The sequence below is a fragment of the Rattus norvegicus genome, chromosome 15 (genome assembly GCF_021556685.1).
Source record: "Rattus norvegicus strain SHRSP/BbbUtx chromosome 15, alternate assembly SHRSP_T2T, whole genome shotgun sequence".
NCBI classification, from domain to species: Eukaryota; Metazoa; Chordata; class Mammalia; order Rodentia; family Muridae; genus Rattus; species Rattus norvegicus.
Genome location: NC_141548.1, coordinates 12,320,926 through 12,341,442, shown reverse-complemented (window position 1 = coordinate 12,341,442; position 20,517 = coordinate 12,320,926). Strand labels below are relative to the sequence as shown.

Here is a 20,517-nt window from a genome sequence, read left to right as displayed (position 1 = left end):
GGTTTGTGTCTTTGTTAAAAAGAATCAATTTATTGGAAGTAAAAAGCATGAATGCGTTTACAACGGGAACGTCAGCTGCCAGAGGGTCAGTGCCGGGTGTGCTGCAAGAGCTCAGATTGGTTTTCATGCTCAGGCTGATCCACCACTCCCTTCAATGCAGACTATATACTAATAGGGCGTGCCAGAGGCTCTCTTAGGAAAAGAGGCTCTCCTTAAGGTTCTCTTCTCTAAGGAGAAGTGGAGATATGTGATGTGATAGTTGCCGTGCTTAGTCAGAGTCAGGAAATAAAATTTACAAAGAGAAGTCACTGATGAAAGATCAGAGAAATACAGGTGAAGGGATGGGCAGTTCCCACAATGGAAAGATTGACTTCACAATATGTGGCGGTTTTCGTGGCCTCATGTTGGCACATCCCTCACCCCCCTCCCCGCCCCCATGCAGCTGGTTAGGGGGAAATGTGTAAATGACAAGAAAACTACCTCAGAACCATGTGACTAGGGTTGCTGGATTGACTCTGCTAATATGGGGCTTGGGACATTTTGTATACATGACTGCTAGTCCTCAGGTCACTGGCGTAGCTATTTATAGAGAGATAGGATCTCTCTCTCTCTCTCTCTCTCTCTCTCTCTCTCTCTCTCTCTCTCTGAACCTCATTCCGTTATATCTACTCAAGTACTGCTATCCTTTTGCTTTTCTTAATCCCCTGCTGGAAATGAACTTAGAATCCCGCCCCCACAAACTCCAAACAAACAAACAAACTAAAAAACAAAAAAAAAAAACAATCCACAAAACCCCCCAAGAACTGTGATTTCTTGTCAGGCTAGTTCACTGTGCCTTTAAGCACTTCGGAAACAAAGTTTGTGTCTTGGCTTGCCAAGATCCTGGGGTGTAGAATCTGCTAATGGGAAGGAATGTGGTAGGTAACAGCATGGCTGGCACAAGGAATAATTGCTGAGTCATCTCTATAGAAAGACCCTCTGCACTCCACTATGAGATAGATGCCTCTAGGCATTTCTGTAATTGCCTGAGTTGCTACCAAGAATCACGAGGTAAGAGTGTATCTTACATCCAGGCAAGAATCCCTTTGCTCAGAAGTGCCTACACCTGAGCTGTGGCCACAGTGATCTTCATTTTCCTAGGGGTTAGGGTGCCATGGAGAAATAGGCCAAGTGTAGAAAAGCCTGAGGTATCTGGAAAGCTCGAATGAAATGTATGGAAGCAGAAAAATAAAACCTGAAAAATAAGGGAGGCGGTGGTGAGATGGCTCAGAGAGTTCAGAGCTTGCTCTGCAAGCTGTTTGACCAGAGTTGGTGCCCTAGAAAGGGCAAAGATTGAAGGAGAGAAGTGACTCCACAAAATTGTTAACCTCCAAGAGCTTGCATGTGAGCTCCCAACAATAATAATAGTCTTAAAGTACACACCATCTGGGAAGAGTTGCGCTTCTAACCAGCCATCCCATTTTAAAACTGAATAATCTCTTAATATCACGAGGTTGTGGTATCTGCTTTCTGCTTTTACTACCTCACACTAGAGACAACACAGAAATGTCTTCCTAAGAAACCCTGAGGCACTCAACTACACACACATGGGCGTTCAGACAGCGCTAATTCCTTTAGATTTCTATGAGATATGCATCCCAACTTAAGCAGTAATGGGACTCCTGGTACTAAAACCTGGGATTTAAAAAGCGAAGGCTGGCCTAGCTCCGGTCTGCTCCCCACCCTTGAAGACCTACCTTTGGCGCTGATGCTGCGGAGATCCGTGATTTTCATTAAGATCTTTGGAAACATGTGGGGCTTGCTGGGCCGTCGTTTTCTAATGTAAATCTTTAGTGCTTCCAGCAGCGGCTCTTGGAGCTTGTCTACTTTTGTTGGTTCCTCAAGGTCCTGGCGGTCTGGAGAGCAGGAGAAAGGATTCAGTGTTTAGTGTCCAGACAGGCTGAGGAAGTGCTGGCTATCCATCCTTGTCTGCAGTTCCTCCTGTACAGTGGCTTTATTTGGTGACTCAGTTGTACACTAAACTGAATAAATGCAATTGCTTTAAGCAGTGAAACTTGAAGACGTCCTCTTAGTAAGCTCATTTGATGCCCACTTGCTCAGGTCCAGAGGCAAGAATTACCTCTCTTGGCCAGATGGTGTCAGCACTGAACTGAACAAAAGAACCTTGGGCAGACTGTAAAAGCCAGGTAGATAACCCTGCCCCTCAATGACAACCATTACTTTTAAACTAAAGTTGGCTTCTGATTAGCCAGCGGGGGTCACTGCAGAGGAGTGGGCCATACTTTATTCCAGCCCACCAGGTAGGCGCCTGCATGGTGTGGGGAGCCCAGGTGGTGATTTGAATTCCACATTAACAAATAACATGTGATTCATGTAGGTCATCACTAAAATGTCCTTAGGCACACAGCAGGATGGTCCTGCCTTTATAAAGGTACCTGTTTCCCACAAGAGAAATAGGACAAACTGCATTTTGGCATTTCTTTCAGAGCAGAAGGAGCTCAAATACCAGAACTCAGTTAGCAGCAGGAAAAAGTACTACTGCCCCTAGCATGAGGGTTGAAACTACGTGCCTTTCTTCATGCAAAAGAACCCCACTGGAGGTTTCTCCTGAGCCTCTGAAACTGTTCTGCGTTGGGACAGTTCCTAGGGAGTCAGTACCTCCACAGATTAAGCAGATGGCACTGAGAAGACCTGTTTCTGTGTCATCCATTTCCAAAGGCAGGAGCTGGTTGGCAAAGGTGAACACAAGGTCAGTCAGAGGACCGAAGCCAGCATTGTGCATCTGAGTTCGATTTAGGGTAAGGCCATCAGAGAAAGTCATGGTGTCTTGCTCTGGGGTATACCTGGTACAAATTCTGAGAATCTGGAAGAAAAAAGAAGTATGCATATACACGTGCTGTATCATCTATGAGGATCTGCCCTGACAGCACTGACCAGATCTATAGCAGAAAAAAACAGCAACTCCCAAGGAGCCTGGGTCACATGGACAGTATGCCTCACTGTTGATGTTAACGGCTTCTTTCACTAAACGTTGACACATGTTGATGAACAGGGCTAAAGTTATTCAGGGAATAATACACAGGACTGACATTTTGAGAAATTACTTTTTACTAAAATAAATCATTGTTTGATTGAAATATCTATTTCCTGAGTACTTACCTCTCAGGCACTAAGCCAGGTGCGAGGGCAAAGGAGATTAACAAGAGTCTATTTTCAAAAGTTTAGTCAACCAACAAGTAAGGATGGTTCTTACCAGCTGAAATAGCTAATCTTCCTGTCAACACTATAGGATCGAAAATTGCTATGGGAATACCCACGCTTCTGGGCATGTCTCAGGGATGGTATTTTACAAGGGCTTAACTAATCAGGCAAGATGCACCTCAGGATGTGTGTGACCCACACTCCATAGACTGAAAAAACAGAGCTGGCATTCTCTTGGCTCTGGGTACAACGTGACCAGCTGTCTCACAGTCCTGCAGCCACAGCTTTCTTATCACTGTGGCTTGTATTCACAAACCGTGAGGCCAAATATACCTCCCTCACCTTTCGTCTTTCAGGTATGTGGCTGTAGCCACAGGAAGGTAACTGTAACAAGCCTTTATTAGATACTTAGCTTGCACCAAGTGTGCACACCCTATACCCAGTCTTTCAGATGACTGTCCTATAGTTTACAGACTCAAGGAAAGCCCTCTCACAGTACAGTGTGTTTGTAGCACACACGCAGCCATCATGCAACACACAGGAACAGAGGCAGCAGAGTGCCAGGGTTAGGAGGAAGTCAGGTCAGAGTTGGGGAGAGGATGCTTGCACCCCACCATGGAGCCCAAGCAGACTCTTGGCTCTAGAAGGTGCTCCTCCTTGTGCTTACTGTTGCTGTCCAGACCTCCATGTGCTCCCCACCCTCTGCTTAAGCACACTGTCATCCCACAGAAACTCTACCTCTTCTACCTCACCCTAAAGGCCCCAGGTCTGCTGAGCTCTCGGCAGTCTCCTTCTCCAGGAGTTATAGCCAGTGCACCTCATGGAGCAGGACCGCCATGAAGCAGGCTTCCGTATACCCTGTTCCCTCTGGTAAGTGGAGGTTAAATCATGTAAGAAGAGTGTCTACCCAGGGGTGAAGGGAGCCTAGAGGATTTTCCTGACATGATTCAACTGAGGGTGATTCCCTGAGAGTCCACCACTATGTAATGATCAATAGAATGAGGATGGGAGGAGAGTCCTGCCTCCCCGGAGGGATACAGTACCTGCCCTTAAAGCCTCTACCCTGCCCTCAGCTCCATGGTTTAGAAACGGAAGCTGGCCTTCCTCTCTAGAGGCTCTGGGAGCTGTAGTTGAGGATTTCCCCATTCTCACAGCTAACCAAGAGGGCAACAGTGCTGCTGTGGATGGAAGCTGCAGTCCTAGCCCCAGAAGTACAAGGTGTCGGGCCCTACTTCCAGGGTATAAGGCAGTAGACCTCTGGGGGGACACGAGGATGCAGGCCTGAGAAGAGATAAGTGTTCATTAGAACCAAAGGGACCATGGAACTCAACCCAGCGAGGAAGCAGCTGGAGGGCCTATGCCCTGAGATCCAAACTGCAGGGGCTGATCCTGGGCACCCAACCTCCAGACCTGTGAGCAAGGGGTTGGCGGTTGCCTGGTCTCAGATTTAATAACTTCATTAAGACAAAGTTTCCCTAGACCATAGGTAGTGGCCTCACAAAGTTATGGCAAGGGCTTGGCTAGGTGTTCCTATGTTCCCTGTACATAGGAACATAGGCAGGGGGTCAATATGGTCTTGAGCAACTGCAAAGCTATGTTATGTATAGGTTGCAAATATCCCATGGGGCTCCAGGGCAGGGTGAGGAGGGCTCGTGAGCAGAAGGAGGGAGACACTCTGTAATGATTGGACCTAGCTAGTCTAGAAAAGGGTATACAGGTGACAGGGAGCAAGCCATCACTGAAGGCCAGTGAGGAGTCACACTCATGATCATATGGCGTGGTGGGGGTTGGGGGATGTCACAATGGAGAGGGATACAAGGGAAGTCCTATCAAATCCCAGAGATCTCTGAATTTTTGCCAATTCAGTGAAATTCCAACACCTGGAGAGGGCTCTCCAGATCTAGGAAGTAACTGGGAAATGGTCTCTTCAGAAGCTCCTGGAAGCTTCCACTCCCTCCTCCTTCCTTCCTACCACCTTCTCCTTCCTCCTGCCCCTCCTTCCTCCTAGAGTTCAGAGAAGATCCTACCAGGATGTCCAAGCAGGCGGCCTTGAGCAGGGTGATCTGGTCTGCGATGGTCAGGCCCGTGAAGCCCGGCAGACGCTTGGCGAACTCCACGATCTTAATAATGCACTTGGTGGCCAGCTCACTGAATTTGTCCCAGAGGCCCAGGTCCAATCGGACCCGGTGGTCAGCACTGGAATTCTGAGAGGAAAAGAAAGGGAGGAGAGTGAATGACAGCATGCCATCGGGGGCGTAGGGATGGGGTGCTTCCCAGGACTGGGCTCATACTTGCTTTCTCTGAGCAACCTGCTTTCAACCTGCACAAGCTTTCTACAGCAGCCACAAGACAGCCAAGGAGCAAAGGAGGGCAAGTTTCCCTGTGTGCTTATCCACTCCTAATGAAGGAACGACAGACCGACTCTTGTACATCTGTTGCCTCTAGACATTGATCGTCACTGCTTTCTATTGCCATGTAGGTATCCTACACACCACCAGGCTTCAGTCTGGCCTAGGTCAAACTTGAGTCAGTTGAAGCCTCTGATTCTGCTCATAGGAAACAGAGGAACGTGATGAGAACCATGACTGAGACCCAGATACTATGCAAAGCCAAGGAGTCACCCAAGACATAGGGCAGGAACAGCTTCGGAGAGGAAGGCGATGTTGAATAATGTTACGAGGCTCAGTAATGACAGTGAATGGGAAGGTACCATCAACAAAAGGGGCAGACCCTCATCTACAGCAGCCAATAGCATGGTACTAAAGGGAGGAAGGTCGATGTACAGGACCAGGGCATCATAGAAGAAGTGATATCGCCTTGGTGGAGGACAGAGCAATGCCTTCGGGGGACTGTGGGTGGGGCAGGGTGTCACAGGTGAGGAGGGACCTTCCTACAGTTCCGAGAAGAGTCTGCAACATGCCAATCCATACCTTGTTAGAAGATGACACACTATCATGAAAATTACACTTCAGAAGCTAAACTTGGCTAAAACAAGATATCTACAAGACGTTTATTGGTGAAGGTAGAAACCTTCTCTGAGCTCCATTTCAAAGAGGGGAGACTAATACTCAGGAGAAAGTGTGAAGTCTGAGGGGTGAAGTGTGCAGGGGGCTTGCTTTATTCAGCGGTGGCACTGTAGTTTGCTGGTCACCCTTAGAACGCACACTGAGGCACACAAGGGTGGGACGGCAGCAGGTTGGTATGTGTAACAGAACAAGCAGACTATTAACCATTGAGTCAGGGGGCTAAGAATCCAGGAGGTGGCCTACAGTGGCCACAGGTACCATTACAGGGACATGATGGAACAAAAGGTGGCCTTCAGTAGATGGTTCAGCCTCCATGATGCACTGAAATGTCATCTAAGAAAATCAAAGGTGACACTCGGCAGTGGATGATGTCACAACTAAAGGCTTGGGCCTGTCGGGTTCCCAGAACTACAGAGGTATTAGGTATGGCACTCATGAGGTAAGCATCCCAGATACCTCCTGGCTAGGCCTTGTCCCTCTGACCATCTCCTCCTCCTCTCATTACCTCTCTCAGAATTCCCTCCCCCATCTCTGTCATCATCTCCCTCATCTCCGTGAAACTAGAAGCTCAAATCACTTTGGTGATGAGTGGGTATCTGACCCCTGCTCACACTGTCCCCACCAACTCTCAGCTCTAGCCTCTCCTGTCACCTTGCTTTACCTGAAGGTCAACCACGGCTTAGCCTCAGGCCTTTGTACTGTGAGTTTCCCTTTCTAGATGGCTGCCTCCCATCCCGCATCCCTTGAGTCTGTGGTCAATGTAACCTTCTGTTATACCTTCTTTGGCCTTCTATGGAAACTGCTCACCTTCCAGCATTCTCCCCTTCAGAGCCTGTGGCTGAGTATAGCGCTTGTCTCTAAATCCCTGGGTCTCTTCCTGGTCTACACAGAGTCCTAGGCTCACTTGCTTTGCGTGTCACTGCCTATCATAGGGAGGACCCGATGAGCACTGAGTGGAGTCCAGGAAGGTTGACAGTCTCACAAGCTTTTGCTTGTCTGAGATGACACAGAGCAACTGTCATTGTGTGGAAGAGACACGGAGAGGCTCTTTCTCTGGTAAGTAGCCTAGACTTCTCATGAACTCTGGAACTCCGAGGCAAACTGAAGCACACAAGGAGAGACTAGGTTCCCTAGGCCTGGTGTGTGGCCCTCTTTACAAATGCCCTTAGCCCTGCAAAGGCAATTATGCATTGCAAACCAATGGCTTTCGTGCCCTATTTCAGTCAAATTGGTCCACAGAAGTCCATAAAGCTATCTTTACTTCTCACACCAGCAGGAAAGCAGAGGAAGAGTTTGAAGATGGGATATAGAGAAGGCCTCAGAGCGGTGGTGGCAGTGTGGCTGCCACAGTGTCCCTGTGGAAACGAGCATGCATCCTCCAGATTAATTTTATGTCTCCCTCAAGGATCTTTGTGGAACACAGTACACTCGAGGGTATGTGTGTGCAAGATCAAGGCATGTGGCCATTCCGGCTATAATTAAATTTAATAGGCAGTTTATCCAGTTCACAGAACTATGCGACGGAAGAGAAGGACAGAGTCGAGCTTGGTGGGAAATCACTTTACAATGGAGTATCCATCTGGAAAAAATGACATTGCTGGATGCAGCCAGTGTGAAGGAACTCTTCATCAGCTTTGGATGAACTGCTCCATCCTGTAAGCCTGGGAGCGGGAGGGGGAGCGATGGCCCCTCTATTAAAACAGCGAAGAACTCAGTAAGGGCCTGTCAATCCAGCACATGATTATGCAAACTGAAGGCAAAAGGCAGTTAATAAAACACAAAATAACCCCGTGTTTTATTATCCTGACTGCTGGATTCATAGGCATGAGGCTTTAAATGACTCCTATATTATCTTCCAGCTGCGGTAGGTGGAGAGTGTGGGGGAGACTGCTAGGGCCCATGATGAAAGCAGCTATTCCGAGCCCTGAGTGGGGTGAGGGGAGAAGATGCTCACAGCAGGCGGGGATGTGTGAAGAGGAAGAGGAGGGAAGAGGAACAGGAAGGACAGCAGGCTGAGCCAGGCCTTGCCGCTGCAGGATCGCTGCCTGCTTGGGAAATCCCCTGGAAGAATGTACATTTCCCAGAATGCTTTGCCCTGCAGTCCCCTAGGCCTTCTTGGGAAAAGCCCAGGCCTGTCAATCTGGTTAAACAATGCTTTCAGCCATGGCACAGCCCCTTCTGTTGTTTCTCTGGCTGGCATCACTTTCAGGAAAATACTAACTAATGGATTTCCATTGTCTAGAATCCCACTGATGGTGATTGGAGGTCCTGGGCAAGTCAGTGCTTTTTTTTTTCTTGGTTCTTTTTTTTTCGGAGCTGGGGACCGAACCCAGGGCCTTGCAAAGTCAGTGCTTTTATTTGAGGGTCTTCTAGCTAAAGAGTGAAGTAGAAAAAATGTTCCCTTTCTCTGTGGAGCTGTAGGAAGAACCAGGGCCGTGTGCATGCCTGGAAAGTACTCTATACCAAGTAACATCCTAGCCCTGCCTCCTGAGTCAGGGTCTCAGTGCAGGCCAGTCTGGCAATCATCTTTGCTCCGAATCCCAAGGGCTAGGATTTTGGATATAGGCTACAGAATTTCTTCAGAAGAACTGAGTTGAAGGCCTGTGAGAATGTCATAAGCCTTTCCTGAGCACCTTCCCTTCCTAGTCCTGGAGCTGCTTGCCTATCCCAAGAGTGCCCTCCAAACTCTCTCGGTGAAGTAGTTCTGTCTTCCGTATTTTGGTTCTTCATTATGCACACACATGTAGTGACTGCTTTCTAGGCTGCCACAAATCTCCAGCCATTGTTTGTGCCCTGCTGTCCATTCCCCAACACTCCCAAGAGGTAGGCGCCATCACAGTCCTGTTTGGCTGAAAAGGAGACTAAAGTCCAGAAAAGGGCAGTGACCTGTACTAGGTCCCTGGGTAAGCTGAGGGGATAGTAGTCACCTATCCACACGGGCTGTGGCAGCCACATATTTCTTGGTGTTTCATCTCTGTTATTTCCTGGTGAGAACTCAATGTCCCTTACACTCTGCATTGTGTCTGAGGCTTCCTTCCTGGTCGGAAATGCTCATGAGATGGCTACCAACTCCCAGCACCGTCATGCCGAGGATGTCGTAAGTGAGACTAGCATCTTTCTGGCCAACAAACATGACCCTAGGCACTGCATGGTGCCATCTCCATTGTCCTATGACAGCTAGGTCTGCATGGCAGTGGGAGAACAAGGGCAAGCAGCAAGAGATCCAAAGGAGATGGTGCTTGTGGGATGCTGCAGGGGGACAGCAATGCTCTCTAAACCAAGCAAAGGTGAGGACAGCCACCAAAGGCAGAAGGCATGGATGGGGAACCCGGGGACCATCAAAGGAGGGCCTGCTTGAGTGAAGACTTCCATTCCCCTGGCCTGAGAGGCAAAAGTAATACTACTCCAAGTTGCCCAGGGTGTGAAACTTTTCTGAGGTAGCTCCACAAAACCAAGATGATGAGAACTGAGTACATCTGGTTGGAAAATAGCAGGCGGAGCAGGAACATGGCAGGCAGCTATGTACAGTACAGGGGACTGAAAATGAGGAAGTTATAAGCTGGTTCAATGTGACACAGCTTTGAGGCAACAGAGGGTATCAGAATTCTGGTCTCACGATACCCCAAGTGTCTTACCCCAACTGGGTAGCACAACTCCCTTAAGGAGTCAGCCTTCCTGAGAGTTCTAGGCCTTTTTCTCTATGGCCAGTCAAACATGTGATTTCTCTAAAAAGCAAGCCATGCTCAGAATTGCTTATAATCCTACTGTTGTAATGCTTGTCTCCCAGAGCCTGTCGGCAAGTTTGTGATCCTGTCTGTGGCCATTGTTCTGAGCATTAAAGCTCCTTGAATCTTCACAGTTCAAATTTCCGAACCTCTGCCAGGACAGAGTATGCCCCATGAAGCCCCGTGAGTGGGGTGAACAGCAGCGCATGGCAAAGGGGCCTCGTGCTCCTAGGAAACTAGAGTCACAGCTGCCAACTTGCTTATCTGGAAGCTAAGCATGGTGGCTCTAAATGATGTCAAGCTGCTCACAGGATCCAGGGGACAACCCTTCGCTCCGCGTACTCTTCCTGCCTGAAACTGGGTAAGACTCACCGAGACCCTTTTCTCACAGAACCATCTGGCTACACACGAAGACTGTACCACCAAAATCGCTGTTAAAGAGATGGAGAGCCCAGGCTTACAGGATGATTTAAGTGCCACCCAAGCAGCCTCAGAAATACCAGAGAGCCCGGTGGTGGGCTTCCTGCTCAGGTCTGTGGTAGATGGTGGTAGGTGTATCTGGGTCCTTGTCTCATCCATTCTGGCTTCTCCCCAGGATCGGCTAGCATGTCCTTAATAGACCATAATTAGAGGAGTGAAAACTGCAGTGGAAGGCTGTCAGAAGCGGCTGTCTGCTGTCTGAGTCTTCCCTGCCCATTTATGCCACAGGTGCCTGACACATGTGCTATCCTGGGAGAGGGGCAGGAAGTTTCTTGTCTTTGAAGCAACTGCCTCCCGATAAAAAGCTTTCTAACAAGTGCTGCATTTGGATCTGGGAGCTTGCAGAGGATGTGCTGTGGCCGCTGTTGTTTATGTGTCTTCCCGCCCACTTCCAGAAAGGATTTGAAGTCCCTTATACCAAGAGCAGAGCCAGGTCTGCGCAGAGACGGCAAAACAAAGGAACGGTCTGCTGGAGGCAGCCCAGAGTCCTGAAGGACAGAGATACACTATCATGAAGACTGCCCTGCTGCCACCATGGAGGGTCTGGCCTCCGATGAACTTAGTATTTCTCTCTCACTCCATTGGAAAGGTCCTCGGGTGGGCTGGATTATGGTGTCTGAGTACTTGGTCTCAGGCAGATGCTGTTTCTGGAGAGCACAGAACTATTCAGAAATGAGGTCTAGCTAGAGCAGGAAGGGGGTCACTAGAGGTTAAACGTTGCAGGTCACATCCAGCCACTGTTTTCTGACATAATGTTTGCTTCCTGGTCACCTCAATCATACTGTCCCATCCCATGAGTGCTCACACACTCTCTCCACCTGCCCTGCCACGAGTATCCCCACACTTCTGTACAATGGCAAGTCCTCAGAAGCTGTGAGGCAAAAGAAACGTTTCCTTCCCCAAGTTTCCTCTGACAGGCATTTTGTCCGTGCAACATAGCACTAACAGAGCACATTGGTCTCACAGCGGGGCACACGGGAAGGGGTCCAGGAAGCAGCATGGATACCTCTCAGCCCTAACTTTAAAACTAAGATTTGGTTGTGGTGACTTGTCTGGAAGGAGATCCTAAGACTCCAGGAAAGGAAACTGGAGAGTCGGAAATGTCTGCCACTGAGATAGTGGGGGCTGGACCTTGCTGAAGAAAAGACTCATCATCCTGCTGAGGTAGCAAGAAGTCTGGGGCGTCTCTCCATGGAGGCTGTTTATCTGACATCGGGGGCTGCCTCTAGAGAGCTGTGCCTTATGTAGGAGTGATCTTACTGAAGCAAAGGCCACGCTTGGATGTGGGTACCCAGAGGAAGCAAACACTACCCATGGCAACCAGGCCATGTCACCTAGTTATCTTGTGAGTCAAGGTATGAGGCTCTACACGGGCCCTGCTTAGACACCTCCATGTGGAAATGAGTGGGGGTCTCTGGTCAGTGAACATGGTCCCTGATGTGCTTATACTCAGGATTGCACCCCAGCTCTGTCTCTCTCAGTCTTTTTCAGAGGACCTGCCCCTTTTGCATCTAGAAGGGTGGCCATGCCTTTTCTGGCATTAGGAGTTTGGTTTGCTCCTAGGCAGCAAGGGCTACCTGCTGTCTAGAGCTCTGCCTGTCCAATGCATGGGTTCAGTTTAACCCCATGTCTACCACTGAACCACAAAACATGGGAAAAGGTACTGGATCCTTTTATAGCTTGGCTTACCCATGTGCATATGGGGCCGACAGTCCCCACTCTTGGGTAAGGTCGGTCCTCCGGAGAAAGGGATGATGGTCCTGATTATGGCTCCTGTAAAGGGTGACTGCTTAGCAAATACCAGCTGCAAAGATGCTAATCACCAAAACGAAGACTTCTGATTTGCTACCGAATGTTCTCCATCATTCACACATGGAGAGACAGGCGCCTCTTCTGCCCTTGAAGGCTCTGGAGGTCTCCCCCTTTCTTGCTTCTCACTCTTATCTGGCATAGTCTGCCATCCCACAGGATGCAATTTCCCAGCTTTGCTCTTGGCCCCAGCTAGAGCCAATGTCTCCGTCTCACCTTGACACTAAGCCAGATACGATACGGTACCTATAACACTGTCCCTGATAACTATCTCCAAAAGGAAGAAAGATCCTTCTCAATGGCACTAGTCAAAAGTCACCCACAGTGACTGAAGAGAGCCCCAGTCAGTTCCCATCCAGGGGGTGGGCGTAGGCTTGGCGGTGTTTCTGCAATACCCTGGCAATATAAAAGGTCCCATTCCGGAATTATTCTAGGAATTATCTCATTTCGACCTCCTAGCCATGACAGCAGTCCGTGGGCAGGTGAGACAGAAGTCATTTGCTCGCACCACCTAGCTGAGGAGAGCTGAGTGAGCTGGGACTCTCAGCTTCTGTTCTGATATACCTGAGTTTTCCAGTCTTTGTGTCCTTCCCATGTGAAGCTGACAATTTCCTAGAGGCAACCAGCCTTGTCCTACTCTGGGCTAGGACAGTGAACCCCAATCAATGGGGACTGAGGTTGGCATAGTAGACAGACCCACGTTTCTGCTTCTCCTGATGAGGACAGAAAAGGCCCCCAAAGGTCATTCTTGACCATGGCTTTTCAGTGTGGGCTGGAGAGAGCTGCTCTAGCGTCTCGGAAGCTTGTGCAGCCCTTAGGGCCATCCGCAGGGAGCCAGAGTCTGTGGTTTCTCAGGATCACCAAATGCCTCTGCTGCCCAGAGCTCTGGAAATGGCTCCCCATCACTCAGCCTCAACATATGCAAAATCCTCTGCCTGGCTAGGAGACCTATTGCCTTGAACCTCTGCAGCTTCAGCTCCTGCAGGAGCTCTGGGTTCCCCGGGCATCCACCTAGCACATCCCAGCACCAGGTTGCCCAGAGTCCTCTTGGCCTGCCCTAGCCACCTCTGCCATTTGCTGGCGGGGACACCACATACTCCCAAAGTGTGGCTTCAAAGTCCCTCTCGCCACTGACCCTGCTCCTTCCCGTCATCATCAGTGAATCTTTTTATTCTGAGGATTTTCATGCTATTTTCCCAGCATGCCTATAGCCAAACCAAAGGTGGAAAACCCTTATTTTATGAACATTTTCTAGTTAGCAACACGTAGGCAACATAAGTCATTGAAAGAGGTCAGAATGGCAGCCTAGTTGTGTCCAATCATTCATTCCTCAAGTATCTACTGAGTGGCCGGTGTGTGCAAAAACCCGAGAGTGTATGTTACTGAATACAATACATGCTAACCTTGAAGAAAAATCAAGGTCCCATGAAATCACCTGGAGCATCGTCCAATCAAAGCTTCACATAAACTCTTACCTCTCTCTTTGCCTCTTCCCTGACTTATAACTACAGTAAAAGCTACTTCTCACTGAAGAGTGGAACATGTGGGGCTACCTGTTCATGGGGCCCAGATCACCCCTGTCCTGTACCCTTACAGGTTTCCTTGAGATTATACACATTCCTCCTGGAAGCCAGGCCATGACCCAGAGGATAAATGGCCCCATAGTCCTTCCTTGGATCCGGTTACATGTCTGCCATAATCTACGTAACACATTTCTGGCTTGAGCAGACCAAAATCACCAAGAGGAGACACAAGCATAAATGAATTGCGCTGTCACTGCCCAGCATGCACTTCAGCACACAGTAGGTGCTCGTGAATGAACAACCGACTTAGCCCCTGTGCCAGTGATATGTGGGGGAAAGGGACAGCAGGTGTCCTGTGCCAGGCACAGGAAACTGTACAGGAGCGATGTGTGCACCAGGGCCTGTGCCCACACCCCTGGCATCTTGGGCAGTGGCTCTTACCGTGGTGTATTTACCCAGCTGGCAGAGTGAGGGAAAGGTTTCCTGGTGGGCTTTCCGGATCTTCTCGGTGAGGTCATCCAGCTCCGCTGTCATCTCATAGCTCTCTGTGCACTCCTGCTTTGAAGGCTCCTTCTTTTTCTTGTTCCTGTCATTCCTGACAGCTGGAAAAGAGAGACGAGAGGTTATGGAGGGTCACGTTATGCATCTGGGACACAAGTCCCCACTCCCATCTCGGACTCTTGGAATCAGAGCAGCAAGGAATGAGGGAGCGGCTCACAGCCAGGAAAGGCACTTGACGGCTTCTAGTGGAACCATGTCTGCCTTTCTTGGTGTGCAGTGTGCACACTTCAGTCTGTGTGAGCTCAACCTGAAAGGCAGTCCCATGCAGGCTGCATGCCTTCCGTGGGAAGGGTCCTAAGGGTTGTCCTGAGTGATTGTCCTAGCTACATTTTTGTTTGTTTTGTTTTGTCAACTTGCCACAAACTGGAGTTATTTGGGAAGCGGAAATTCAACTGAGAAATGCCTCCATCAGATTGTCCGTAGACAAGCCTGTAATGCTTATCTTGATTAGTGACTATACCTGGCAGGTAGTGCTGTATGTTATAACAAAGCATGCTGAGCAAGCCACAGGAGCAGGACAGTATGCAGCATTCCTCTCTGGCCTCCACTTCAGTTCCTGGTTCCTGCCATGACTTCCTTCAAAGGTAAACTATTTCCTGGAAGATGAAATAACTGAACCCACAAGTTGCTATTGGTTATGGTATTAACCACAGCAACAAAACCCTGACGTGGCAGGCCCCTCAGCAAGGGTGCTTCCCAGCAAGTGTAGCCTATCTGAAGGGTCTCATTTATTTACTTATTTACTTTCCTGGCTGCTCCCTGAAAAGATTCTGCTTGATGGTGATAAGGCTGTTGTTTATGTCCCTTGATATATTATTCTTAGATTTCTTGTGTTAACCATACAATATTCCACTACTCGGGCTATTTCAAACAGTCTGAAAGCCTCAGCCAAGACAACTGTCCACTCAGGCACTTGTACCTTCATAGTCAGTTCCAGGTCACTTGTGGCTGGTTGGACCTCAGCAGATAAGGGCCACCTGGCCTTGCATATCCCAGCCCAACAGGCACACAGCAGTACTCAGGACTCAGAGCTGTAGGACAGCCTCCTCCAAGGGCCAGATCTCTCCGTGGCGTGAGTGAATGCCACGTCAAGCTCTTGGCTAGGAACACTTGGAAGGAACCTGAAACCCGGGAGGCAGATAAGTGACACCAGATCACATGAACCCTCTAGGGAGTCTGTGATCCCTGGGGTGTCAGGACCGAGGCTGCCCCGATGTGAATGATGCCAGCATGACCTGGGCATGTGTGATGCAAGATGACCCAGGGCATAATCTGATCTGTCTAAGAGGATTTGGCCTGGATGCCTCCCTAAGGGCACAGAGGCCAACAGGACACACAGTGTCCATAGTAGGAGAGTCCTCAGGCCCTTTGTGGGCAGGAGATGAGGGCAGAGGCAGGGAGACATGAATGGGGAGGCAGGGTGAGGAAAGACGAGGGTTGGAGAAAGTGAGGGCAGCCAATAGCACAGAGGGGAAGTCAGTGTCTGGGTAAGCAGCTCACTGGGCCAGGAGGGACCACTGCTGGAAAGAGGAGCACTGTATGAGTGTCTTGATACCTGAGCATGGAGGTTTGACTAAGGAACTCGCCTAATCCCATTTCAAGGAGGCAGAACTGCCAAGTTCTCTCTTTACTGGATCTGCTTACTACCAAGGAAGTGGACGCATGGGAGAAACAGGCTGGCACCTTCCTTCTCAGGCCCTGGAACAGAGCTATTCTAGACAGTGGGGAAGTGAGTCCCAAGTAGGGGCTTCATGCTGGTCCTTTGTAACTCTGTGACCAGACAGACCTTCCTTGGATCCATGAGGAGTGGGTGAAAGGCCTCCCATTGCCAAGTGTGCATGTACACGGGTATAGGTAATGCTGTAGAAGCAGTATGCAGTAAGGTGGGCAGCACAGTGGCAAATTGTAGTTTCTAGGCTCTCCTAAGGGATGGTGTTCTGCCAGGGAGTAGACACTGTATCCCAAAGGCTTATGGGTAGGTGTCTCGGGATCTTGTGCTAGACATTAGACTCCTCCTTTGACCTCTGCTTTGCCAACACAGAGGTAAAGCCTAAGAAACCAGGGTCTTTCCCAAACAGCTCTGAGGAAGGTCTGTCATTTCTCAGAGTTACCACAGGGCCTAGCAGCTCTTGTTCTGTCACACGTGGACACGTGAGCTAATCTGTGTTCAACATGTATGAACAATGCAAGCCTGAGTCTCGCCATTCCCACCACCACCCGCCCCGTGAGGGACAGTCCACATGCCCACTGGTGGATGGCACATAAACCAAAGGCTTGTCAAGTGATGGATTACCGCCTGCTGTCACAAGAAGGGGTGCTGACGTAGCCTATGCTGTGGACGAACTCTGAGCCTGTGCTAAGGGAAGAAGCCAGCTGCTGAAGGCCTTGCAGCATACCTTCCCATGTGTATGCAACAGCCGTAGTCCGACAGCAGTGGCCGGGAAGGATTTGGGTTGGGGGAAGGAGGCTGGAAAGGAGTACAGTTTCTCCTTGAAGAACAGAAGATGGCTGGATTTCATACAGGAGTAATGACTCCATGAACAGAGCACACATCACATGACTAGTGTTCCACGACATGCCTTTTGGAGAGCTTCTCGGGACAGTTCTGAGGTCACGAGTCGCTAAACACCCCTGATCAGAGGAAGAGGCCAAATTTCACCTATGACCTTCAAACACACAGCAGATCAGTTCCAGTGAGGGTCAGCCAGTGTCCTAAGCTCGGGAATGCCAGCTCATGAACCCCTCCCTTCCCCCAGGAGCTGGGGCAGGAGTTCCTTCCATCTCTAGGGCTCAGAGTCCCCTCTCCACAAGCAGTAGAGGAAAATTTCAGAGGAAGGGAGAGACTCCACAAGGATCAAGGAGGCCAGGGGCCTTTGCTGTAGTAGTTGTTTCCAGAAAGCAACGTGCTGATTTCCTAAAGTCTCAGCCTCTGAACGGAACTGTTCCGGATTCTAGAGAAGTGAAACCTCCCAGGGGGAGTGGTGCTGTCATCAAGTGCATTATAACCTGAACCTTGAGCTGCTTATCATACGACGACAGTACTCTCCACTCCTCACAGCATCCTAAACACATGGGGTGGACGGAGTCCCTGTGCAGGCCCTGCGTCTTGCAGGTAACTTGGATGGCTCTGAATGTCACGCGGACTGTGGCTCTTCAGTGCTGAGTGACACCTGGCACACACAATGATAACGAAGCCCTGTGAAGGATGCCCTGGAGAGCTTGGTGTGCTTGACACGGTGTGAGGGTTCTCACTCTGGCTGGAGACGGTGAAGCAGGGCATGAGGAAGGTACCCTAAGGGGCAGTGAGGACAATGGTCACAGAGCCCAAGATCCCTCTCCCTGCAGCCTCAGACTTCTCTCTCTCCTAAAGCAACTGGACACAGCCACCCATTCACTAAGGCCCTGGGGTTTGACAAGCTGCTCTCCTCTTGGGGAAGACAGTGGGCATACATGGGCAGTTTGCATCATAGCCTGCTCCTTCGTGCCTCATTGCTCTGAGGAGCACATTAAAGGGAAGGCTTTATTCTACTTCCTCCATATTCCCAAAGCTTGACACAGCCCAACCCACAGTGGCCTTTCGGGGACTGTCGCGAGTGGCAAGGAGAATGGGTGACTAACTATGGACTTCCATCCCTTTGGGGGCATGTTTATGGCCAGGCAGAGCTCGTCTGAGCTGTTGCTTCCCAAAATTAGCAGCCTTGCTGTCACCTAGTGGTCCGCGGGGGAATCACTGACTACTGCCCCTTCAGCAGTGACCTGGAGGGTGATGTAAGGGTGGGAGGGTGATTTATGCACCTGCGATAGGACCTGGCCCGATGTTTGCAAAGTGCTTCTTGGAGTAAAGGTGCTTCATAAATATCAGGCATTCTACCCGTGAGGGGCAGCGTGCTACAAATCACATTTGGCGGCATGAAAGTAACATATTTATGATCCACTATCATATTGCAAATGAAATGAATGTAATAAAAGTGTCACTTATACAAATACCTCTGATGTACAGATCCCGACCTATGAATATGAAAACAGACACCCAAGCACTTTTATTTGAATGTCTAATCATGGAAATAAATGAAGGCATGTTCATTTTAATGTGAGCACTTGTGCATGTATCTGGAATATTGATTTCCATGCACAGGTTAAATTTGAATGCAGGAAACACAGGAAGCTGTGAGCTCCACATGGACCCAGGAAGGAGACAGCGATGCTTTCCTGAAATTTCCTTGTCATCAACAAGAAAATGCAAAAAAGACTTTTTCATATTTAGTTTAGCAGAGGGAGCATAATGGTCTATTTATTCTTGCTTGAAAATTAAAGTCTGAAGCTCACACATCCCAACTCCTCAGCTCCCTGCTAACTGCAAGAATAATGGGTCACAGTTGGTGAGTGAAGCTCTCCTGTAACTACTGTACTGAAATGCTCAAGAGAGGAGCGCGAAAGTATGGTTTAATCTGAGTTTAAAGACTGTTTTCTGGACTAATTATGTAAATGAACTGCATTGGACCTGACAGCAGGTGGATATATCACTAATTGTTGAGAGACTACTTTTCCCATAACTTAAGAGTGGTTGGTGCTTAAACACTTAACCCAGGCTGTCCCAGTGTGAAGCTGTGCTGTGCTGTGCTGTGCTGTGCTGTGCTGTGCTGTGCTGTGCTGTGTGTGCTGTGCTGTGCTGTGCTGTGCTGTGTGTGCTGTGCTGTGCTGTGTGTGCTGTGCTGTGCTGTGTGTGCTGTGCTGTGCTGTGTGTGCTGTGCTGTGTGTGCTGTGTGTGCTGTGCTGTGTGTGCTGTGCTGTGCTGTGCTGTGTGTGCTGTGCTGTGTGTGCTGTGCTGTGTGTGCTGTGCTGTGCTGTGCTGTGTGTGCTGTGCTGTGTGTGCTGTGCTGTGCTGTGCTGTGCTGTGCTGTGTGTGCTGTGCTGTGTGTGCTGTGCTGTGTGTGCTGTGCTGTGCTGTGCTGTGTGTGCTGTGCTGTGCTGTGCTGTGCTGTGTGTGCTGTGCTGTGCTGTGTGTGCTGTGCTGTGTGTGCTGTGCTGTGCTGTGCTGTGCTGTGTGTGCTGTGTGTGCTGTGCTGTGCTGTGTGTGCTGTGCTGTGTGTGCTGTGTGTGCTGTGCTGTGCTGTGTGTGCTGTGTGTGCTGTGCTGTGCTGTGTGTGCTGTGCTGTGTGTGCTGTGTGTGCTGTGCTGTGCTGTGTGTGCTGTGCTGTGCTGTGTGTGCTGTGCTGTGTGTGCTGTGCTGTGTGTGCTGTGCTGTGTTGAGCTGAGCTGAGCTGAGCTGAGCTGGGCCGAGCTGGGCCGAGCTGGGTTGAGCTGAGCTGCAAGGAGGCTTCTTCCACTGCACAGTGTTCTTGCAGGTGGAGGCTGTCTTTTCCTGAATCAGCCACACACACCAGATAGAACTCAGACACACAGAAAAGTGAGCAGTGACAGGGTGGATGTGTGGCTTTCTTTCCGGTCAGTGTGCAGAGCATCTCAAGTGTACATGGAATGGAATCCTTTCACTCCTTGGGACCTTGATTTTAGGGCATCTTCCAGCTGCACTTGTAGGACTTGCAGAGGTGACTCTATACCCTGTCAGGTTTGAGGTAGCAGTGGGTGTCCACTGTGCCAGGGAGCAAGCAGGGGCAACTGTCAAAATTCTGCAGATAATTAGATAGTCAAATAATCTGGAGGTAGCATTCCCAAGGTTTAACTAGTACCTTCTAGCCTGGACCAGCTTCCCAAAGCTACAGAGTGGGCACAGAAGAACCCCGAGTGCCAGAACAACCAAAGGCCAGATGGCTCCCAAACTATTTTATACTACCGAGATCATCAAGACAGTTCCGACTCGCTCATCCCCTTGTGACTTTCAGGCACTGAGATCCTATCTTTGCACGTGGACTTTGTTCTACTCCACTTCTGTCCTCCATCTCAGTAGGTGTGATCAACCCTGCTGGGGTTGCATGTCTCTCTCTCCCTCTCTCTCTCTCTCTCTCTCTCTCTCTCTCTCTCTCTCTCTCTCTCTCTGGTGGTCATGCTTACAAGGTAATGGTGTAGGGTATTGAGGCTCTCTTTGAGTGACATGTGAACTTCAACAATCATTTTCAGTTTAACTCTAGAGAAGAGAGCAGAGAGAAGCTGGGTTTGTCTTTTCAGTCACTGCAGAAGCTTAAGCGGGAGGGTCAAAAGCTTAAGGCTAGCCTGGGCAATATAGTGAGATCT

At 49.6% G+C, this 20,517-nt stretch overlaps 1 protein-coding gene across 4 annotated transcripts in view; it reads right to left on the bottom strand.

Moving 5' to 3' along the window:
* Window positions 1–20,517, bottom strand: part of Rarb (retinoic acid receptor, beta) — a 644,731-nt gene that overhangs the window by 1,511 nt on the left and 622,703 nt on the right. For all 4 annotated transcript variants that reach the window (XM_087584950.1, NM_031529.1, XM_087584951.1 and 1 more), the window contains 4 exon segments: window positions 14,206–14,366; window positions 5,229–5,405; window positions 2,659–2,863; window positions 1,737–1,895 (listed from right to left, as the gene is read on the bottom strand). In XM_087584950.1, coding sequence (XP_087441076.1) covers window positions 1,737–1,895; window positions 2,659–2,863; window positions 5,229–5,405; window positions 14,206–14,366 — 702 coding nt within the window.